General features: G+C 37.6%; 1 protein-coding gene across 4 annotated transcripts in view; it reads right to left on the bottom strand.

Moving 5' to 3' along the window:
• Positions 1 to 19,925, bottom strand: part of ift22 (intraflagellar transport 22 homolog (Chlamydomonas)) — an 80,517-nt gene that overhangs the window by 59,522 nt on the left and 1,070 nt on the right. For 3 of the 4 annotated variants that reach the window (XR_015094520.1, XR_015094522.1, XR_015094521.1), the window contains exons 5-7: positions 19,740 to 19,914; positions 16,615 to 16,692; positions 3,885 to 4,000 (exon numbers count right to left, since the gene is read on the bottom strand). Coding sequence is in view for 1 of the 4 variants with exons in the window: in XM_086072731.1 (XP_085928857.1) it covers positions 19,766 to 19,914 (149 nt within the window). In the remaining 3 variants the exon portion in view is untranslated. Of the gene's footprint in view, positions 1 to 3,884; positions 4,001 to 16,614; positions 16,693 to 16,970; positions 19,915 to 19,925 lie in introns of those variants that run through there. The other variant, XM_086072731.1, reaches the window with a different exon arrangement.

The raw sequence follows: 19,925 nt of genomic DNA, 5'->3' as shown, positions 1-19,925 counted from the left end.
CAAATTATGAAAAAAATGAAATATATTAAGAGCACGTACAGTATTTTGCACATATGCACATATTTTGTGTGATGATAAATTGTGGCCCCATCCAGCATTTAAGTTGCCCATCCCTGGACTAGGCATTCAAATTTACCAGTACAGGTTCACATTTTGAGACCTAATAGTAGTGTCCATCTTGGATTTTTGAGAATAATCTGAAATTTCACAATCTAAATCTGTATTATTATTTTTTTATGGACATTTTATTGAAGAATTGCCCATATGAAATAGCTCTAGTAGCAAACTATCACCATCATGAAACATGAATTGACTGCTTTTCATTTATGATGCATATATAAATCTAATAATAAATTCACCATTGTGATTAAAAACAAAAATACAGCGCTGCTCAGATTAAGTTTAAAAACCCCACCATAGTCTATCTTAAAAACTTATTCAGTCCCGGGCATTTTCAATGAAGCAATCCCCTTCGCTCCCGGTTGGTTTACTGGATTCTGACTAGTGTGTTCTATTGCTATAAAAACATGGAACCTACCAAAAGAAAGTTTAGAGTCTCTTCTTTCATCAGGAATAAAAGTATATTTCAATTTGTTTCCGTTTTGCAGCAATTAGCATTAGAATATAGCTAAATGTCAACATTATTCACAAATCTGTTTAGAACTGTGGGTAAATCAGCTTGTTTGTAACATGGCCCGAGTAGATCTCTTATTCTCTACTGCCACTTGCTGGCCGTTTTTGTAACAACTACCATTGCTTCAACCTTTCTCTGCAGTTGAGAGGCTGCATCAAAACCTTCTGTATGCTTTAGCATAAAAAAAACATATGACTACGTCTTTGGGACACTTAAAGCATTTAAAATAAAGCACTCGAACTTAAAGAAATGAGTTAACCTAATAAACCGAGGACCTCCATTAATCTAACTTCCATTTACTCAAAACAAAGACGAAACGCTCTCATCTTTTTAACATTCTTAGTTGTCACACAAGTACAAAAACAAGTTAACCACTGCAAATAAAAAAAATAAGATAACAGTGATAAAAAGTGAGTATGTGAATGGTGACAATGTCGTGACATTGCTTTGAACGAGTCTGTTTGCAGCACATCCTGTAACTTCTGGGGTGTCATTAAAAAAGCCCCAAAATTAAAAAAAACACGCAGAATTAACACAATGACGCCACGCACAACGACAGTTTTGTAAAAAAAAAATTATGTATTATACTTGACTATGGATTACCAGTGCTTGAATTTTGATTTTAAATAAATCCGTGCTTTCGCCGAAACCTCCAAAGATTGAGAACTATAGCACACTTTTCAACTTTTTTTTTTTTTGCCTCACGAAATTGAGGAGGCCGTCCTATCTCATGCAAATGAGCCACTGCTCACCCCTCCTACCCTTTCCATTGAGAACATCTTCACATTACCATGACAACCAGGGGTAGAGCTGTTTTGAGCTACTTTTTACTTCTCAAGGAATAACTCCATTGTATTTTCACTCACGGAGTTGGCACTTCATCACCAAGCTTCTAAATGACACCTGAAAATGTACTTGGTTGTCTAATTTTTACGCTTGACGTGTTGGAAGGCATTCCGGATACCTTTTTTTATACAAGCGATTAAAAAGCACACGTTTGCATCTAGCGAGGCATACGCATTATGTTCAACCAATTTATAGATTTCTTTACTGTAAAGTGCTCGAAGCTATAATTTGCCTCTCTAATTCAGACCTCATCCAAGGCTCTGGGGTCCTCAGAAGGCCTTTAAACAGCTCATAGTCCACTGGCTGTGTGTTAAGAGTTAAATAAAGTTAATGGCCTGCGAGGACTGTTTAAGCTTGAAGTCTGCCGGGAAGTGGCTGCTAGAAAGTTTGCGAGCGACGGCTTCCTGCTGAAGTCATTTGACTGCAGGAGCCAAACCTCAAGCAAATGATTTTTATCCATCTATTTCACAGGCAAACACGAACCATCACGTGTCCTGTAATTGCACTCGTTTTAAGGCTTTGTTGACGCTGTGTGAAACAAAGGGGCACTGATTGGACTTGTTTGGACACGTGGGGCCAGAAGCCGTGCAAGCTGAACACAATTATGAAATCATTATGTTCCGTTCGCAGTCATGGAATATCTGTTGACAAAAACCAGCCTGTTAACTTTGGAGTTAAATTATTTGCAATAACCACAGGAAAAACACGACTCATCCCAAAAAAGAATATCATGAGTGAAGGGTATTTTCTTTTTCTGGGTATTTTTGCCTTCTGAAATTTCCTCTAAATCAGCATTTAGCTGATAGCTGACATGTGATTTTTATTTTTTTTGTCAGAAATGATCATGAAGCAAATATTCATCCATCTTTTGGCCCAAATTCCTACACAAAACTGCCAACAGCCTTTGTCTAAGAGTGGCGCCTTTGTTGGCGATGTCCTGCAGCACCTCCAGCCACATTTTGATGATCGTCCATCTTATCGCACGCCTACTTGTCACCGATTCATTCCGCTTGTGCAAATGAGAGCATGTGGACTCTCTGAAGACTTTTTTGTTCTATTTTCTCTATTTGTGTCCAATTTGAGAAAAACATTTCCATTTAGAACTAGTGTGCATACAGAGTTACTGAACGAGTTGGAACACGGCGGAGTCTATCACTAACCCACACAATGGGATAGTACGATCATAATTACAGTGAATATTTGTTTGAAAAACACTTGTGGGCCATAAGTATAAAACAATCAAATGAAAAACAGCTGGTACGGTGGCAAGTGAAAATGCTTTTTTGTGCTGCATGAAAATCAATGCATTCTTGTGCCGCTGTCCAAAAAGTAGTTACCGTAATTTTAGTGCTGTCACCATCGAATATTTTTAGAATCGATTAACTCATTCACTCCCAGCCATTTTCACTGAAGCAACCCCCTTTGCTCCCGGCTGTTTCACTGGATTTTGACTGATTTTGCAAGGCCCACAGAATATTGTGTTCTATTGCTATGAAAACATGGAAGCTACCAAAAGAAAAATTAGAGTCTCAAAAAGTATATTTCTATCTGTTTCCGTTTTGTAGCATTAGAATATAGCTAAGTTTCATCATTATTCACAAACCTGTTGAAAACACTGGGAAAAAGAGCTTGTTGCAACATGGCAACAGCTGCATCAAAGCCTTCTCTATGTTCTAGCATAATTATTTTTTTTAAACATTAAAAACAAAAACCACATATAAATACATTTATGGTAGCGCAAAACAAAGTATTAAAAACATATTGATACGTTTTGGGTTTGAATAAATTAATCTATCGATTAATCTATCAGATTAATTTTAATTTTGCATTAAAGTGTATTACAAAAGCTTTTTTTTTTTACTGATTACTATTTATTAACTAGTAGTTATTTTGTACTTCGTATTTAGAGAAAAAGTAGCATAACGTTACTACAGAAACTATGTTGTAGCGATTGTTTAGGCAATGGTTATTTTGCCGTAACCGGCAAATCTCCCGCAAACGTTATTTTGCCGTGAATGTATCCGATTTGCAGGGAAAGCTTGTAGACATTTACAAGCGGTTATGAATAACACAAATGTGCACATGTAGGCCACTGCACGGTCGCAACGTGCAAGCCGTCTCGTCGAGACCACTTAGCGGCCGTTTAGCAACTAGGTGGCGAGTTGCCAGTCACGGCAAATGAACCACCGCGGATTGTATCTTGACAAAACAATACGCAACCGCTTCATATTATCCAACCACCGTCTGCTTTATCATATCTAACCTCTTGTAACCAAACAACCTCCACACGACAAATGTAGCTTCCAATTTAGACACTAAAAATACACCAGTAATATGGTAGAAGGTGCACATCGCTTATTAGAAAGGATAGAAAGGAAGGCTAAATCAAAAATGTTAAACTTACATCTTTCCCGTTTGCAGTCGTGTCACACTGTTGGCACCGATCCATTATGCTGTAAACCAGCAAATTAGCGAATTGATTTGCACTCCTCTTCCCACATTGGCATCTTACACACAGGACTGCAAAATGAAGAAAAAGATGGTTTACATGGCGTGAGAAGTGAACGATAGAAGACTGCCGACCTCTGCCATGGCAAACTAATCCTAAACATATCTGCGTGACTCATTGAAATGAAAGGTCAAGATATGCAAAGGAGATAATGTTTCACTCAATCTTGTGAATGGCAGTCATTTCAGGAAAACAAAGGCATCAGAGGCATAACAGTAGAGCCCAGCTTTTATACTTGCGGAAATCACTTGCTGAAGCAGGACATCGTTTTGTACGGCAGTGAATTTTCACACAGCTGTTGCGGCTCTACACATTAAGACGTGTGGCAAATGAAATGTTGCTTTTTCAAAATGATGGTGCAGCAAAATCCATCCGTTTTTTATCCATCTCAGGGGCGGCCATTTTGCCACTTGCTGTCGAGTGAAAATTACATCACAGTTGCTCAGGGCTCAGGCAACGACCAATCACAGCTCACCTGTTTTCTGAAGCTGAGCTGTGATTGGTTGTCACCTGAGACCTGAGCAACTCAACTAAAGTCAACTGGGATAGGCTGACGGGGCCCTAATGAGGATAAGATGAGTGGCATAGAAATTAATGGTTGGATTATGCACAAAGTTTGTAAGACACAAGCGCTACAAATGACATCATTGGTGGAGTAAAGAGCAGGCTGCCATCTTTGCCTGAAGCAAAACGACGTTGACATGAGATCAAAGCCGTGCAAGCTCATCCAAATCTTTAAACATAAGGAGCAAAAAAAAGTATCAAATACCACATTCCGTAACACAGGTTACAAAGAGCCAAAAGGTCACCTTGGGACATGGAGTTCGTAAGGCCCAGACCGATCTTGTGCGCTCTTGGCCCGCTGCCAAAAAAGTGTTGCGTCGGCTGTTTAAATCACGGGGTAATCACAAGAGAAAGGCCCTGGCTGGTCGCCCTTCAAAGAGGGAGGAGAGGCACTGACGAGCAGCACGGATTGCTTGGAAGTCAGTCATGAGGCTGACTTGTTAAAGTCCGGGAGGCCCCCTACCCTGACCGACTTCGTGCGAGTGTTTTGGGCTCAGCATCAAAGCGCGATGGGCGTGACCGAAGAGCATTTTCGTTTTGTTTTAAAAAGCAAGCCAGCACTTGTGACAGTTCATCAAGTCTGGGAGCGGCGTGAACATGAGGGCCAGGCTTTGTCAGGATGGCTTGCTACCGGCTTCTCTTTTGTTCTATGGGCTTGTATGAAATAGTGCTTTCTGAGATGTATATATATATATATATATATATATATATATATATATATAAAATCACAAATTATCATACAATCGTACTCATAAAAATTGATAGAAATGTAATATGGCTGCATCTTTCTTTTAGTTATTGATGCAGTTATTTCATAATAATTCAGAACATTTAGTTAAAATTAAAAAAGATGTACTGTACTGTAAAAAACGAGTGTGATATTGATTTGTGTTAGTCGTTTTTCTGCCACTAGATGGCATAATTGCATTGGTAAGACGTTGGTGACAGCTCAGTGCATTTTTCTTTTCATATTAAGAGCTATCTAATCTTTAACATGATTTTGTGAAATTGTGCACATTTTTAAAATGGTAAAATACAGCTTGACCCCAGTCCACTCCACAAATATATGCATTATTATTATTAAATAATAAATTATGAAATTAATTCAAACTGACAATATACGTCTCCCCTTTATATTGTGCTCGTCGAACATGTAGAGCAATTTTATTCCACTGTCGTCATATGATCATGTTTTAGAGATATTCAATTAAAATCAATGCAAGTTTCAGTTTGTTAGGCTGCATTTCACTTTAGGTATGGCAAATCTGTATGGATGCATTAATGCATTCATGTCCGACAGTGGGACTGCTGTGCACATCACAGTCCAAAAATACCACACAAAGAGACAGCGAGAGAGCGAGCGTGAGAGAGCGAGCGTGAGAGAGATGCAAACACAGACATAGAATCATTTGAGTTCCCATGACTGGCTGTCAAAGCCAAGCCTGCCTGAGGCTGTTATTGTCAGCCACTTGTGGATCCAGATAAACCCGACGGAGGACTGAGACGTTAGAGGGAACAAAGTGTACGCAAATCGCTGCCTAATTTCTTCCATAGATGCCAATTTTTTATTTGTATTTATTTTTGGATGTTACAGTGACGTTTAAGCAGGTTGCTACAGGGTTTTCCAAAATTTGTTTCCATTCATACAGCTCCAGCTTTACTGGTATGAAGGAGTATTAGGCACAAATCAAACTTTGCTTTATAGGAAATAAATTTGCGAGAATGAATTGTAATGTTTATGAGGGGAAAAATAGTGGCTGCGTTCACTCAGGGTGAAAAAACATCTGTTTTTTTTAGAGTGATTTATTTTCGGGCTTTGTTTTTTTGGGACTTTTTTATTTGTAGTTTCAGTTTTTTTTTGGATTTTTTTCCTCCTGTTTTTCTGAAATATGTTTAATTTGTTCTTGTTCTAAAAAAAAAAAATCCAAAAACAAGAAAAAAATGTTTTGGGGATTTTTTTTAAAATAAAAAAAATAATAACAGAAAAAAATCCACAACAAAAATCCCCCCACCCAAGAAACTACAGTTAAAAAAATATATATAATTTTTAAAAATCCCAAAAAACAAAACCCAAAATAAATTACTCAGAAAACCTGGAGAACCCCCCCCCCCCCCCCCCAAGTGATTGAAATACATTCCACTTAATTCATAATTTTAAGAGAACCAGATGTGACTATTAGTAAAATTAGATAGTGATTTTTAAATATAGGTCATGAGGGAAAACTTGAAATATTGTGAAAATAAAATTGTCATTTTACATGGAGAAAATAAAATATTGCCAGAATATAGTGTCACAGATTTTTTAATATGTTTATTTTACCTTGATTTAGCCAGGCACAAGAGGTTAAAAACAAAATTCTTATTTACAAATGTGGCCTGACAAGAGAGAAAACCTCTTGAAGGAAAGGAAAATTGGGGATACAAATGATGAAAATGTGTTTTCAAATGCGTGACTCTGCAGTTGATACAGAAACACAATGGCAGCAAATGATGATGTGTCTCCAAGATCGTAGCAACTTAGCTGACTTGTTCATTTCAGTCAATTTTTTTACTTTCACGCTCTGATTTCCTTCCATGACCTGCCCGGGCTGGGAAAACGACTGAGAGAACCCGATTTATAGCGTAATATTGCAAGCCATATCTTGTTAGCACATTGAGTGGATATAAAGCCGCATTAGTGTTCATTTGAGGTCATGTTTTGATCGCAAACATTACTTTCTTTTTTTTTTGGAGTGGGAGGCCTGTTTACTCTGCTCTAACGAGGCTCTATGCTACCTTTACATCGCTTTATCTGCCGCCAGCAGCAGTACAGAGTTTTCATAGAAAACAGCTGCCGGTTACATTGGAGAAATGCTCATGTGAGAGCTGTAAAAGAGTGGAGAATTGGCGTCTGGGGGATTTGGGGGTTGGGTGGGTGGGGGGTAAAGAAATGCCAAGCAATGATCTGAAAGAGTCCCAAACAATCCACAGATCTGCGGGGAAATGGCAGACAACTGGAAGCAGGATGGAGAAGAGAAGCCACTTTGGTACTCACATCTTTATTTCATCATCATTTGCTGATCCAAAATATGATTGAGTGAAGAAAGATACTTTTTATGTTCCGTTGGTGATCCTTGCTGACGACTTGTGATCGTTTGGACAGGAGTAAGGGAAAAAATAGACAGTGGGGATCTGTTTTCATACGAATTTAGAAGGATTTTTGTTTGTTTGTTTTTACAAAAAGTACACTAATAGGAGAAAAAATATAATTTTTGGATCATTTGATAACAACATGTCCTCCTCTTCAAAGTCTAAAATAATGGCAGGAAATAGCTTTTTAGTATAGCGATGAATTGTCATTGCTTAAACATTACCTGAATGTTTTGAACTGTTGATTCAATGATAGTTTGGGATTTTTCTTTGACAAATTTTTTCTTATAAAATGCTTATTGTTTGGTTTGTATTAGTTTCAGTACTAGTTTCATCTTTTAAAATGAATTATTTGTTGAGTGCAAGATTTAAAAGAATAAGGTAACTTGGTATTGTGTGTTAAAGTAAACTACAAACCCCAAATCGACCTTCCTTCCTCTGCACGGCCGTATAGTAATAACAAAATAAATGCATTTATAACAAACCCCGAAGTAACCTTGCCATCAAGATGAATTCTTGCGGTATTTGTGAGTTCACAAACTCCGGAGAATACATTTTGTACCGCTCCCGCTGATACGTTTGTAGCCGACCTTTAAAGGTCGGACCAATTAGGCAGGACAAAACCAATAAGCGCCGATGACGGGGGGAAACAAACAAACCTAACGAATGGATGCTGTAATTAATTCTGTTCTCGCAGAATTACTCACCGTTTCCTTGTTGAATTTGAACAGCGAGAGGAGTTTCGTGCATTATTATCTGGTAAAGATGTTCGTGCCCCCCCCCCCCCCAAACTCCCACCCCTCCCTAAAACGAGATTTTCATCTGTTGCCTTTTTGATTGGTCAAAACAAAATGTGCAAAGATGCCGCATCGTCCAATCAGCTCAAAGTATTGTACAGCAAGTCCCGCCTTTCCCGAACGGGTCTGCCTACGGTAAAGTACCAGATTGATAATGTGAAGAACTGCCTCGAGTGAATCACAAATATCAATCTGGCTGGCGAGGTTAACCCCAAAGGCTCCTGTATGAAATTACTTGACAAAGAACATTTTTGCTATAATCATCAATAGTTTTTATTTTTCTAAACATAAAATTTAGTTTCAATTATTTATTGTTTTTTTAAATGCACCCTCATTGTTGTTTTATTTAGGTAACGAAAATGTTTTTTTCAATTTAATAACCTTGATTTGATTGCAGTACAATGCTAAATGCTAACGCTAACTTTCCTGCACTCTAAAAACAGTTGGGTCAAAAGTAACCCAATTATGGATCAAAAATGGACCGCTCCACTTTATGGGTCAATTTGCTCCAACTTTCTGGGTTGTTTCATACAAAATGACTCCTTATTTTTATTTTTTTACCAATATTTATGATATATATTATCCCTCTGACTTACTGGCTCATGAAAAATCTCCTTTTGGTGGAAATGAACAGAGTTGCTGGAAATTGTCCCCCCCCCCCCCCCCTAAAAAAAACAAACAAACAAAACAACAACATCAAGCTAGCAGAAAGTGAAGCAATGACAACCGAGAGTTGTTATATCGTTCTAAAATGAACATTTGTCATTGGTGACGTGTGGGTGGATTAAAGAATTTACAACAGATGGCTATAAACGTATTCAAATGGCTTTCTTTGGACTTTTTAGGGTGTGTGCAGGGGAGAAGGGGTGCGCCAACTTTGTCAGGATGTTGGAAGTTGTGCATGGCTTTAAAAGTTTAAAAAAGCCCGTGTTGTAAAAGTTTCCAAAGGGTTTAACTGTGCTTTTTTTTTTTTTTACGGTGTGTCAGGGAGAAGAGGTGCGCCAACTTTGTCAGAATGTTGGAGAGCATGTGGGGTTTTAAAAAGTTTCATAAAGGCTGGTCTAAAAGATTCCAAAGGGCTTATCTGTGCTTTTATTTTTTACAGTATGTCAGAAGAGGGGGTGCACCAACTCTGCTGGGATGTTAAGTGGGGAGTGTGGCTTTATTTTGTAAAGACTGCTCTAAAGATATCAAGGGATTTGTTTGTTTTTTACTTATTTCAGGGTTTATATGCCACCTCTTTTCAGATGTTGAGGGGTGTGTGTGTGCTTAAAAGAAGTGTTGTAAATGTATCCCAAAGGTTTATTTAGGCTTTTCTAGTAAAGCGAGACCGATTGGGTTTGTTCAGGGTCGATACCGATGCCGATTATTAGTAGTCAAGGAGGCCGATCACCGATATTTGGAGCCGATATTAACCAATTTAAACCCCAAAACTTATAAATATGTTTTTAATACTTTGTCCTTCACTCCTAAAATCATATTTATACATTTTTTATGTTGTTTTATGCTAGAGCACACAGAAGGCTTTGATACAGCTTCGGACATGAAGAGGCTACTTAAAGCAATGGTAGTTATTACAAAAACGTCCAGCAGGTGACAGCAGAGTATAAGAGATCGGCCAGGTCAAGCTCTTTTTCCCCACTGTTTTAAACAGATTTGTGACTAATGATGAAACTTAGCTATATTCTAATGCTAATTGCTACAAAACGGAAACAGATACAAATATACTTGTGTTTTTCCTGATGAAAGAAGAGACTCTTAATCTTTCTTTTGGTAGGTTCTATGTTTTTATAGCAATAGAACACAATATTCTGTGTACCTTGCAAAATCAGTCAAAATCTAGTAAAACAGCCGGGGGCGAAGGGGGTTGCTTCAGTGAAAATGGATGGGAGTGAATGAGTTAATTTTCAGTAAAAAGGATAGAAAACATTTTTTGTCAGCAAATTTGTTTAAAATACAAATGCCAATCTTGACTCTGTTGTAATGTCTTAAAGCATGTTTACTGAACAATTTTTCAGACTTCAAAATGTAGATTTTTTTTTTATCTTATAAAGAATAGACATCCTTTTACATTTCTAACAAAATGTTCAGGTTGCTCCCAAGGTTATCAGTATGTCTTAAAAAGTTAAATAGAAACTTAAACAAGTAAATACCATAGCTCTCTATAGTTTTCTACAGTATTTTTATTTCATTTTTTTACAAAATTTTAAAATGCCTGAAATCTTAAGACTTTCACTTTTTTTTTGTTTTAATGTCGAACAAAAACAAAATGGCTCAGAAGGTTCCCAGGATAAGCAGCATCTCTTATAAAGTTAACTGAAAATTGAAATAAATCTTTCCTTACTGAGATTTTAATGGTTTTAAATTTAATTTATATTGGCCTTCAAGGTTGTTGTTTTTTTTTTTAAAAGGCCAATATAAGTCAAAGTGCCCAATATCGGCGCCGATAATCGGCCGTATTTTCTAGGGTTTGTTTCTGGGAGATGGAGTGCACCAACTCTATCAGTATGTTGCATGGCTTATGACATTTTATAAAGGCTCTAAAAGTAGTTATTGGTGTGCATGTAGGAGGAGCGCAGGTGCACCAACTCTTTCGGGGTCTTAGAGGAGATGCGTGGCTTATAAAATGTGATCAAGACTGCTCTAAAAGTATCCCAAAAACGTTTAAAAAAATTTTTTTAGAGTATGTCCAGGGGTGAAGGGGTGCACCAATTAAAGAAATCTAATTTTGCATGCTCTTTTAAGAAAAACGTGGCCCTGCATTTGAATAAACCAAGCGTATGCAATCCGGATCCGCCGTTCACATTAAAGTTCGCACAGTTTACAGTGTTGTGCTTATCCAGGTGCAGAGGTGTGCTGTGCGTGTGTGTGTGGGTGTCAACACTTCAAAGGGCGTGTTTACGTGTGTACGCCGTAATGAGCAAGCGATGAGATGATCTGCCACACCAGCGCTCATTCTGTCCTCAACTCTAACCACATGCATCTTTTTTTCTCCTCTCAGGTGTGGACGCGGGATGGATGTTGCCGTCTCCCGAGCGGGATTGCGAGGAGAGGCCGGTTTAGTCGGAGGGATTCCTGGCAGAGTGATTTGGTTTTTCATGTAATGTAAATCACATTGCCAGGGATTTCCAACCGGTTACAACTGAAATGCACGCATGGACCTCAACGGGAACGGAACACACTCAGCTGCCATATCATTAGGTACACTTGCACAAACTACAACAACCAAATCAAATATTGTATGAAACATTTTCCCAGAAATTTCCAGAAATTTTCCACAGGGCAGTTTTGTGATACATTCAATGTTGGACAATTGATTTCAATGTTGATTCTTGTGACATGAAATGGATCATAGATCATTTAGTTTTGTCTCACGGGTGAGCAAAGTTGACAAAGTGTATGTAAATGTGTTTATTTAATGGTAATGTAATAATTCAGATTTTTAAAGTTATTTTATAATAAATTTAATTATAATTAAATCATCTAATTAAATACAGTAAAAAATGGTGACTGTAACCTATAATTTTAAAGCTTGTGGTAACTTAGACATGTTATTATTTGTATTATTATTTATTTATTTGGGGGGGGGGGGTAATTTTGTTAACAATGTCCAGAGTTAGAAATTATGGAAGTGTATTGAATGTTACTGAGAGAATGAAAAAAAATTATAATTTGAAAAAAAGTGTTTTTTTCCGAGACTATTTTTTCTCTTTTATAGAATAATTTTTGTTTTCTTTGTTAAAAAAAAAAAATCTGTCATAAAAAGTTTAAAAAACAGAAGAAAAAAAACACAAAAACTGTGGGAAAACCCTCCCAAAAAACTGAAGTTATTTTTTTAATCCAAAAATCTGAAAAAAATATTCCTGTACAAAACAGAAAAACAGAAACAAAAACATAATCCAACAACAAAGCCCAATAATAAATTACAGAGGGAAAAACAAATATTTTTTACCCAAGTGATTGCAATATGCTTCTAAATAAACAAGTCTCTCTCTTTTTTTTTTATGAACTAAAATTACATTTTACCACAATAACAAGGGTAAAGGGAAAAAAAGCACTTAAAAAAAAAAAAAGAAGGATATTGCTAAAAGACCACAAATTTTTCAAGGGCAGTACATGCACTTCCTTTTTTGTGTTGATTCCAGGTATCATTCAGCCAAATGTGAGGCCATACGCATTTGAAAGCTTCGGCTTTTCAGTTTTTGTAAGCACGTATATGCCCACGACTCATCGATTAACATTGGAGCAGCGTTCCAAAATTGCTTTCTACGATTTACGCTGGCATGACAAGGTTGTTGTTGAGTATCATAAGCCTTTGGAAATGGGAATGGTCTCAAAATCTGCAAAGCATAAGCTATCAAATGCTGATGATGGTCCTATATCTATCTGAATGATTTCTGAAACAAAATGGAAAGGAAGCGGATAGTGACTTTTGGGACACAGTATATTACTATACAGACAACTGCATTTCTAAAAACAAAAAAGTACTTTTTTTTTTTTCTTCCAAGTGACCCTTTCATGTATATATGGCCACGGGTCATATTTTACCCACCAGGCTTTATCCAACCCAAATCTCCCAATCAGTATCTGATGAAGATATTACAACTTAATCCACGCGTTTGGCTCTTCAACTTCCCTCCACACTATATTACAAGCCATCTGGATGCCCCAAGAGTTTGGACGAGGCGCAGGACTTAGCTTGCTCCGTGAACAGTTCAGTGGAAAATCCTGTGTTCACAGTGGCTAAGTTCCGCTCCTTGCTAGCATTTCCAGCGTTTTGAAGCGCCGCTGTTGTAACAGCTGTGAAGAGTCAACGTGGGATCAACGATTATGAAGTTAGGCACTAGGCCGCTGCCCGGTTATCAAAAGCAACAGACAAGAGAGGAAAGTCTTCTTTTGCAATATGAATTTGTGTTAATAAATGCCACTTCATTAGGTACACCCGCAAATGTGAAGCGATCCAGTACAAGAGCTGTTAAAAAATGCATTGTATACGTACATCTTAAAGTTTGATAAAGAATTTAGATTTTTTCCCCCCGATGTGTACGGGTGAGAGGGTGTGCGTCATCTCTGTCACAGTGTTGAAGGGGGTGCGCAGTTTAAAGGCTTTTATAAAGACAGCTCTAATAGTATGTAAAAGGATTTGACTTTTTTTCACGTAACAGGGGGGCACCATATCCGTCATGATGCTGTTGGGGTATTTAATTTTTGAATTATATTTTTAGATCAGGTTTTTCTCATGTATATATTTATTTATGATTTTACGATTATTGGTCCTCCAGAGAAGGACTTTTGATTTCAGAACAATAGTTTGGGGCAGACTTGTCTAAAAGTATCCAAAAGGCTTTTCTTTGACTTTTTTTTTTAAGTGTGTGTGATGGTGAGAGGGGGTGCGCAAATTGTTGCAGTATGTGTAAGAGTAGCTTAATGCCTGGGGGTGGGGGGGCGAGGGGGTGTTTGATCTGACTGTTCTAAAAGTATTTAAACAGCATGTGTGCGTGGGTAGAAGGCCTCATTTGACTTTTTTTTACAAGGGTGTGTGTGCACAGAAATAAGGTGCGCTGGTGCCAACTCTGTCAAAAATGATTAAGGGGAAATGTGGCTTTTAAAGCTTTATTTTAAGAAATATGTTTTAAAAGTACCCATTGACTCTTTGTTATGACTGTTTAGTGCCAACTTGGTACATTGAAGTGCATGTGTGTCTCAAAATGTGTCATCAAGACAGCTCTAAAGTCTGATGGGCTTTGTTTTGACTATTTTTAGAGGGTCTCCGGGGGAAACGGGGTGGAGCAACTCTGTGCTGCTGATGAGGAAGCGCGTGGCTTAAAAAGTCCTGTAAAGGCTGCTTTGAAAGTATCCAATGGGCTTTGTCTTGACTTTATAGTACGTGTGCTGGAAGAAGGCGTGCGTCAATCCTTTAGTATTGCAAATTTGAGTTCACTATACAAATTAGCAATCATTATGCAGTTGTACCTAATGACATGGCTAGTGAGTAGACATGCTAAAGAAAAATGTTTGCTTACATAGATGCAATATACTTGTCATTGTACAGAATGTCCATCAATAGTGGGATCAAATGCAATGTCCATCATGTCAATTGGTTATTTTTAAGCTTCTCCGGGACATGCTGGCTAGAAGCCCTGGTATAGCAGAGGATAGGAGGTGGTGGGCAAGGGAAGGCTGAGTCACACAAAGGAAGGAAATACAGGAAATGTCTCATCGGGGGGGAAAACAAGTAGCGATGTAATTGTGAACTTTGAGCGCAATTACTGTCTGGGTGGTCAACAACGGAAGCTGCATTCACGTTTGTGTGTGCGTGTTTGTTTTTTTTTAACTGTGAATGTAAGGTTTTACGAATCCTGCATTGACCGCAACACTGCTAATAGACTCTTATGTAACATATTTGTCATAAAGGCAGGCAAATAAACTATGTCTTCATCTTATGTTACTTATCTGTCTGGAGATAAAAAAGTGATTGTAGTGAGAAAAATGTACAAGGTTATCAGTATTAACATGATATGGCTAATGGAAGTGCTTCTGGGAGTTGCAGGCAGATGTGGCACCGATCAAAAAATCTGAACGAGAGTCAAACCAATAATGCTTAGGATATTGCATAAAACTACATTTAAAAAAAAAAGTTAAATAAAAAAAAATTCCAATATATACAGATAAGAAAAAAATTACAATTGGGGGGGGGGTGTTCATTTAGCGGCATCGTATGTTGAGACCAGTTGAACAGCTTACTATGCAATGGTAATGGCATCGATTACAATTTACAATTATAAACCTTTTTGGTTGTTGTCAAGAACTCAGACTTTTCCTTTTCATGGCAGGGTTCGTTTAATGTAATTTAATTTAATTGGTGGGCGGGGGAGATCTGGGGACCCACAAAACCAGTCAGTAAAACAAAACCGCACCTTTCAGAGTGACCTTTTATTGTGGGCAGTCTAAGGCACACCTGTGCACTAATCATAGTATCTAATCAGCATCTTGATATGGCACACCTGTGAGGTGGGATGGATTATCTCAGCAAAGAAGAAGTGCTCACGATCACAGTTTAAGACTGGTTTGTGAACAATATTTGAGAGAAATGGTGATATTGTGTATGTGGAAGACGTTTTAGATCTTTGAGTTCATCTCGTAAAAAATGGGAGCAAAAACAAAAGTGTCCCGTTCATATTTTTGTTGAGTATAGATAAAACACTAAGTGCACTCCATTTACTCCAGTTCGAAAAGCAATTAATTGTGCTCCACTCAACTCATCTTTATTTATATAGCACATTCAGAACAGCTGCAACGAGGCTGTCACTATTCATTTCTGGCATAGATGGGGGAAAAAAACTATGAAATAACTAAATTTGTTTCAGAGCAATTAAGTGAAATTAAGTTAATTTCCGACAGCACATCTGATGATCTCGCACCAATCATAACACTAATGTGACATGGCACACTTGTTTGGGAATCACCAACACTGTTAGTTACAATTTCTTGGGGAAACCTGCACAGTCACAAGAGCTTTGCTTCTGTGTGCTCTCTTTCTCCCCCAAGTGGCCAACATAGGGCGGTGCGCGGGTGCCTGGGCTCAACCTCCTGTGCCTACTGAGCTGATAACAGTCGGATGTTCAACCAAGCACTGGCTCAGTTCAGCAGGAACCGGAGTTAGGCCCCCTCGAAACGGCAACGGATCCGCTCACCATGTACAAGTCAAAATGGAGGAAATTTGCATCTGTTGGTTTGGTATTATGACAAGATCAGAGTTTTTCCAGTTGTATTCCCGACTATCATTAACATGCCATACCAGGGGGAATTGCACTATATATGAAATTTATTTTCTTGTGCTTCTTTCATGTCTCCCTTTTAAATGTAATTTTATATATACATGCCAATAAAATCCTTTCAAAGCAAATGGAATCCGAATTGTCTAATTACAGTAGGGGGGGGGGGGGGGAGTGCTTTGATTTCCTGTTACTTAAAAACTAACACATTTTCTTGTTTTCTATTGATTAGGGTGATCGAAAATGCAAAACAAAAATCACGGAATGTAACAAAAAAATATTTTACTGACTGAAATAAATATTGGATACCCTACAACGTATTACTATGAAGCATACCTGTTCAAGGAATAAATATCTTACCTTCCAATCTTGATACCACCACCCCCCACGGGTAAGACTAAAGAGCTGTCGAACGGTTGTCGGGGACAAGACGCAAGTCTGGAAATGTGTTACAAAAACATCATCAAAAGGCTTGCTGAGAAGATGGCAACTAATAGTGTCATTATTCCAAAGTGGAAGACACACAAAAGGATCATCGATTGTAAATGTAATGTAAAATCTTGTCCTGATGGAAAGTAGATCACAACACCTTGGTAATGATCTCAAGCAAATTGGATGTAAATTGCCAAAAAACTGTTGGGAACACACTGTGTCAAAAAAAAGACTGTTTGGAAGATGAAAAAAAAACACTTTTTTAATCATATATATTGTTTTCATTATTTACATGGTACAATAAATATATTGATACATGACACAAGGAGTTAAAAAGATGACAGAAATGTCCCGATTATACACAATATTAACACACACACTAGATATACTTTGCATTAAATATTAGGCTTTAGCTTTATACGGTCAGGATTGTTAAGATGATCATCGACCAGAGAGTATAAAAAAAAAAAAAAGATCAGTGATATGATCAGAAGATGGACCAGTCCATCCAATCTATTTAAACAAATTGTCTATAAACTGCACAGTCGACCCCTGATCTTCACGGGGGATTGGGACCGGACCGGACCGGCAAAATTTGCGTAAAATTGGCGCTCATTTAAATGCATTGGTGGAAAAAAAAACAAAACAATTAAGGTTAAACTCTACAAATTCTCTCAAAAATGCTGAGAAGCACCAATACAAAAATACTGGATAAAAAAATAATAATAATCACATTAATATGCTGAGAAACCGGTTGTGTTTGATTGTAATGTGTTATTTTGTGGATCCAACCAATGATGTCACTGTTCTATCGGCATTACAACTGATTGATTTTTTTCATCGAAATGTAAAATATGCGCTGAACCAATCAGATCTGTGTAAAATCAACTAAATAGTTTGCGATATTTTAACATACAGCACATTGACCTATGAAGACTATTGCTGAGGCAAAGAAACAGATAATAGCAATCGGTTAGAAGTGGACAGGCCCTTCAAAAGAGCCTTTATAATCAGTCGGGTTCTTGCTTTGAATAAAAGCAAGAAACAACAAAAGCGCAGTACATTTTTTCATGTTGGACCTCCTCCGATATGGAGAATCCATTCTAGCAGCGACAATTAAAAGATAAGACACTAAGTTAATCACATTTTGATAGATAATCAGCTATGCAAATGCAATCAACAATTCTCTTTCTCATTATCTCTTGCAAGTACGCATACAGATAAAAACATACTGTGCAGTCCGTTTCCAACAGTCTTACTTTGATGAAGATAGTGATGGAAGATGTGCTTAGAGCCAGTGAGTGACTTTAAGATAAATCCAGACTGGGGGGAATAAGATGATTATTAGACCAAATGCGTCAGTGAAAATATGAAATTGCAATGCGAGGTTAAGCAACCTTTAAGTTTCCGGCGCTGAACAAACGGTGCCTTCAAGGCAGATTGCTGGCCCATCTTATTATGCGCAGGCTACTTGCCAAATTTGATGACGTTTGTCTTTAAATCGCATGGATTTTTAGACCGTGAAAAAGAATATTTGCTATCTTAAGTCACCCTAACCTTTTTTTTTTTCAGCATTCTGTCTGCCCATTTGGAACGTCGTATGCTGCAGGGCCACATCCAAAATGCACTAAACATACAAGACTATTTTCTCTTCTTGAAGTGAGAAACGGACTTAAATGGAATGTTAAATGCCCAATCTACAGTCATGCAGTTATATTTTTGAGTGCATTTACCTACAAGGGCATACAGTGTGACGGTACTGCATTGATTCGAGGTTGCTTGCTTTTGTGGATGACTACTTTAAAGGATCTACAGTATATCCTTTTGAGTGTACTTCAGAATTGTACAAGGGTGAAAGACTTGCTTCGTGACTTTCTTTTGCTTTCTAGTAAAAGTCTGAAGGTTTTTTGTGAACACTGGACTGCTTTTAGAAACTGTTCATCATTTCCTACATCTTAACAAAAGCCCTAGTTCCAGCTGATGATTAAAAAAAGAAAAAAAAAGCCTCCTACGTATTATTGTGCTAGCATCACATTTCACTCTCGGAATGATGTTCTTTTGGCGATGCGCAAATTTAATCAGACCATAATAAAATGACTCAACATTTGGGAAAATGTGTTATGGACCGATTAAACCAAGGTTCAAGTTTTTGACCAAAGTTTCAAAAAGGTATGTTTAATGCAAACACGCTGAACATTTTTGGGGGGGCTAATTCGAGGCACTTTAACGGGTGGCAGTTGTGTGCTGACTCATGAGTTTGAACGAACGTGATTGGTTAATTCTTAACATAGCCAAACTACTTAAATAGATTTTTGAGGAGACATATACTTGGGACGATGTGTTCTTCACAAACATTTGTGAGAGCTTTTTTTTTTTTTAAATGACATACAGTTTACTTGTTTAGTTGGATACAAGCGAGAATATGTAATTGTGAAGATGTTTATTTGTAAATCATAGCAAAAAAAATAAAAAAAATAAAATAAAATATATATATAATGTTTTACACCAGAGGTCACCAACATAGTGCTCGCTGGTGACCAGGTAGCACCCAAGCCACGCGAGTAGCCCACATGCCATTCAAAAATTAGCTCATAAGTGATTGGGGATTGAGATTTCTTAGGAATGTTCTAGAAGTTGTCATTAAAAATGTAAAGGTGCCAAAATTGGTAAAACTGGGACTATTAATGTTGTTGTGCCCATTTACTTTTCTTGAGTTAAAGTGTTGCATATGGATATTATACATTAGCTTCAAAGACGCCGGTGAACACATTCTACACGTTGAACATAAACAACAAATATATTGTTGCTGTCCTGTGAAAAACACTTATGTCCATTTTTGTCATTTTTTACATTTATGGGATGAAACTGAATAGACATCCCAAAAAACGTAAAAACAAAAACAAAAATTGACATAAGTGTTTCTCACAGGACAGCGACAAAATATTTGTAGTCTATGTCAACTACTTGTTTTGTAAAATGTGCTAACCCAGATGAGATGTCTGATAAATAATTTAGAAATGTTCAGGGGGGAGGAAAAAAAAGCTATAAGCTACCTGTTAATATTTAAGAGATTTTCCTGCTACGTGATGATGGACATCTCCTCCTGCTCCCGACTTTCCGAAAGTGTATTTACAACTTTCCCCAAGTATCTGCAAAAAGCTCGCCTCAGGTCCTCGGGCTCTTCCTCCATTTCAGAGTGAATAAGTGTAAGTCTGCTCAGCTGTGAGGCTGCATCGAAG

The sequence above is a fragment of the Leptonotus elevatus genome, chromosome 1 (assembly GCF_054856555.1).
Source record: "Leptonotus elevatus isolate MCC_2025b chromosome 1, RoL_Lele_1.0, whole genome shotgun sequence".
NCBI classification, from domain to species: domain Eukaryota; kingdom Metazoa; phylum Chordata; class Actinopteri; order Syngnathiformes; family Syngnathidae; genus Leptonotus; species Leptonotus elevatus.
The sequence above is the reverse complement of the archived record's forward strand: the minus strand, read 5'-3'. Positions and strand labels throughout refer to the sequence as shown.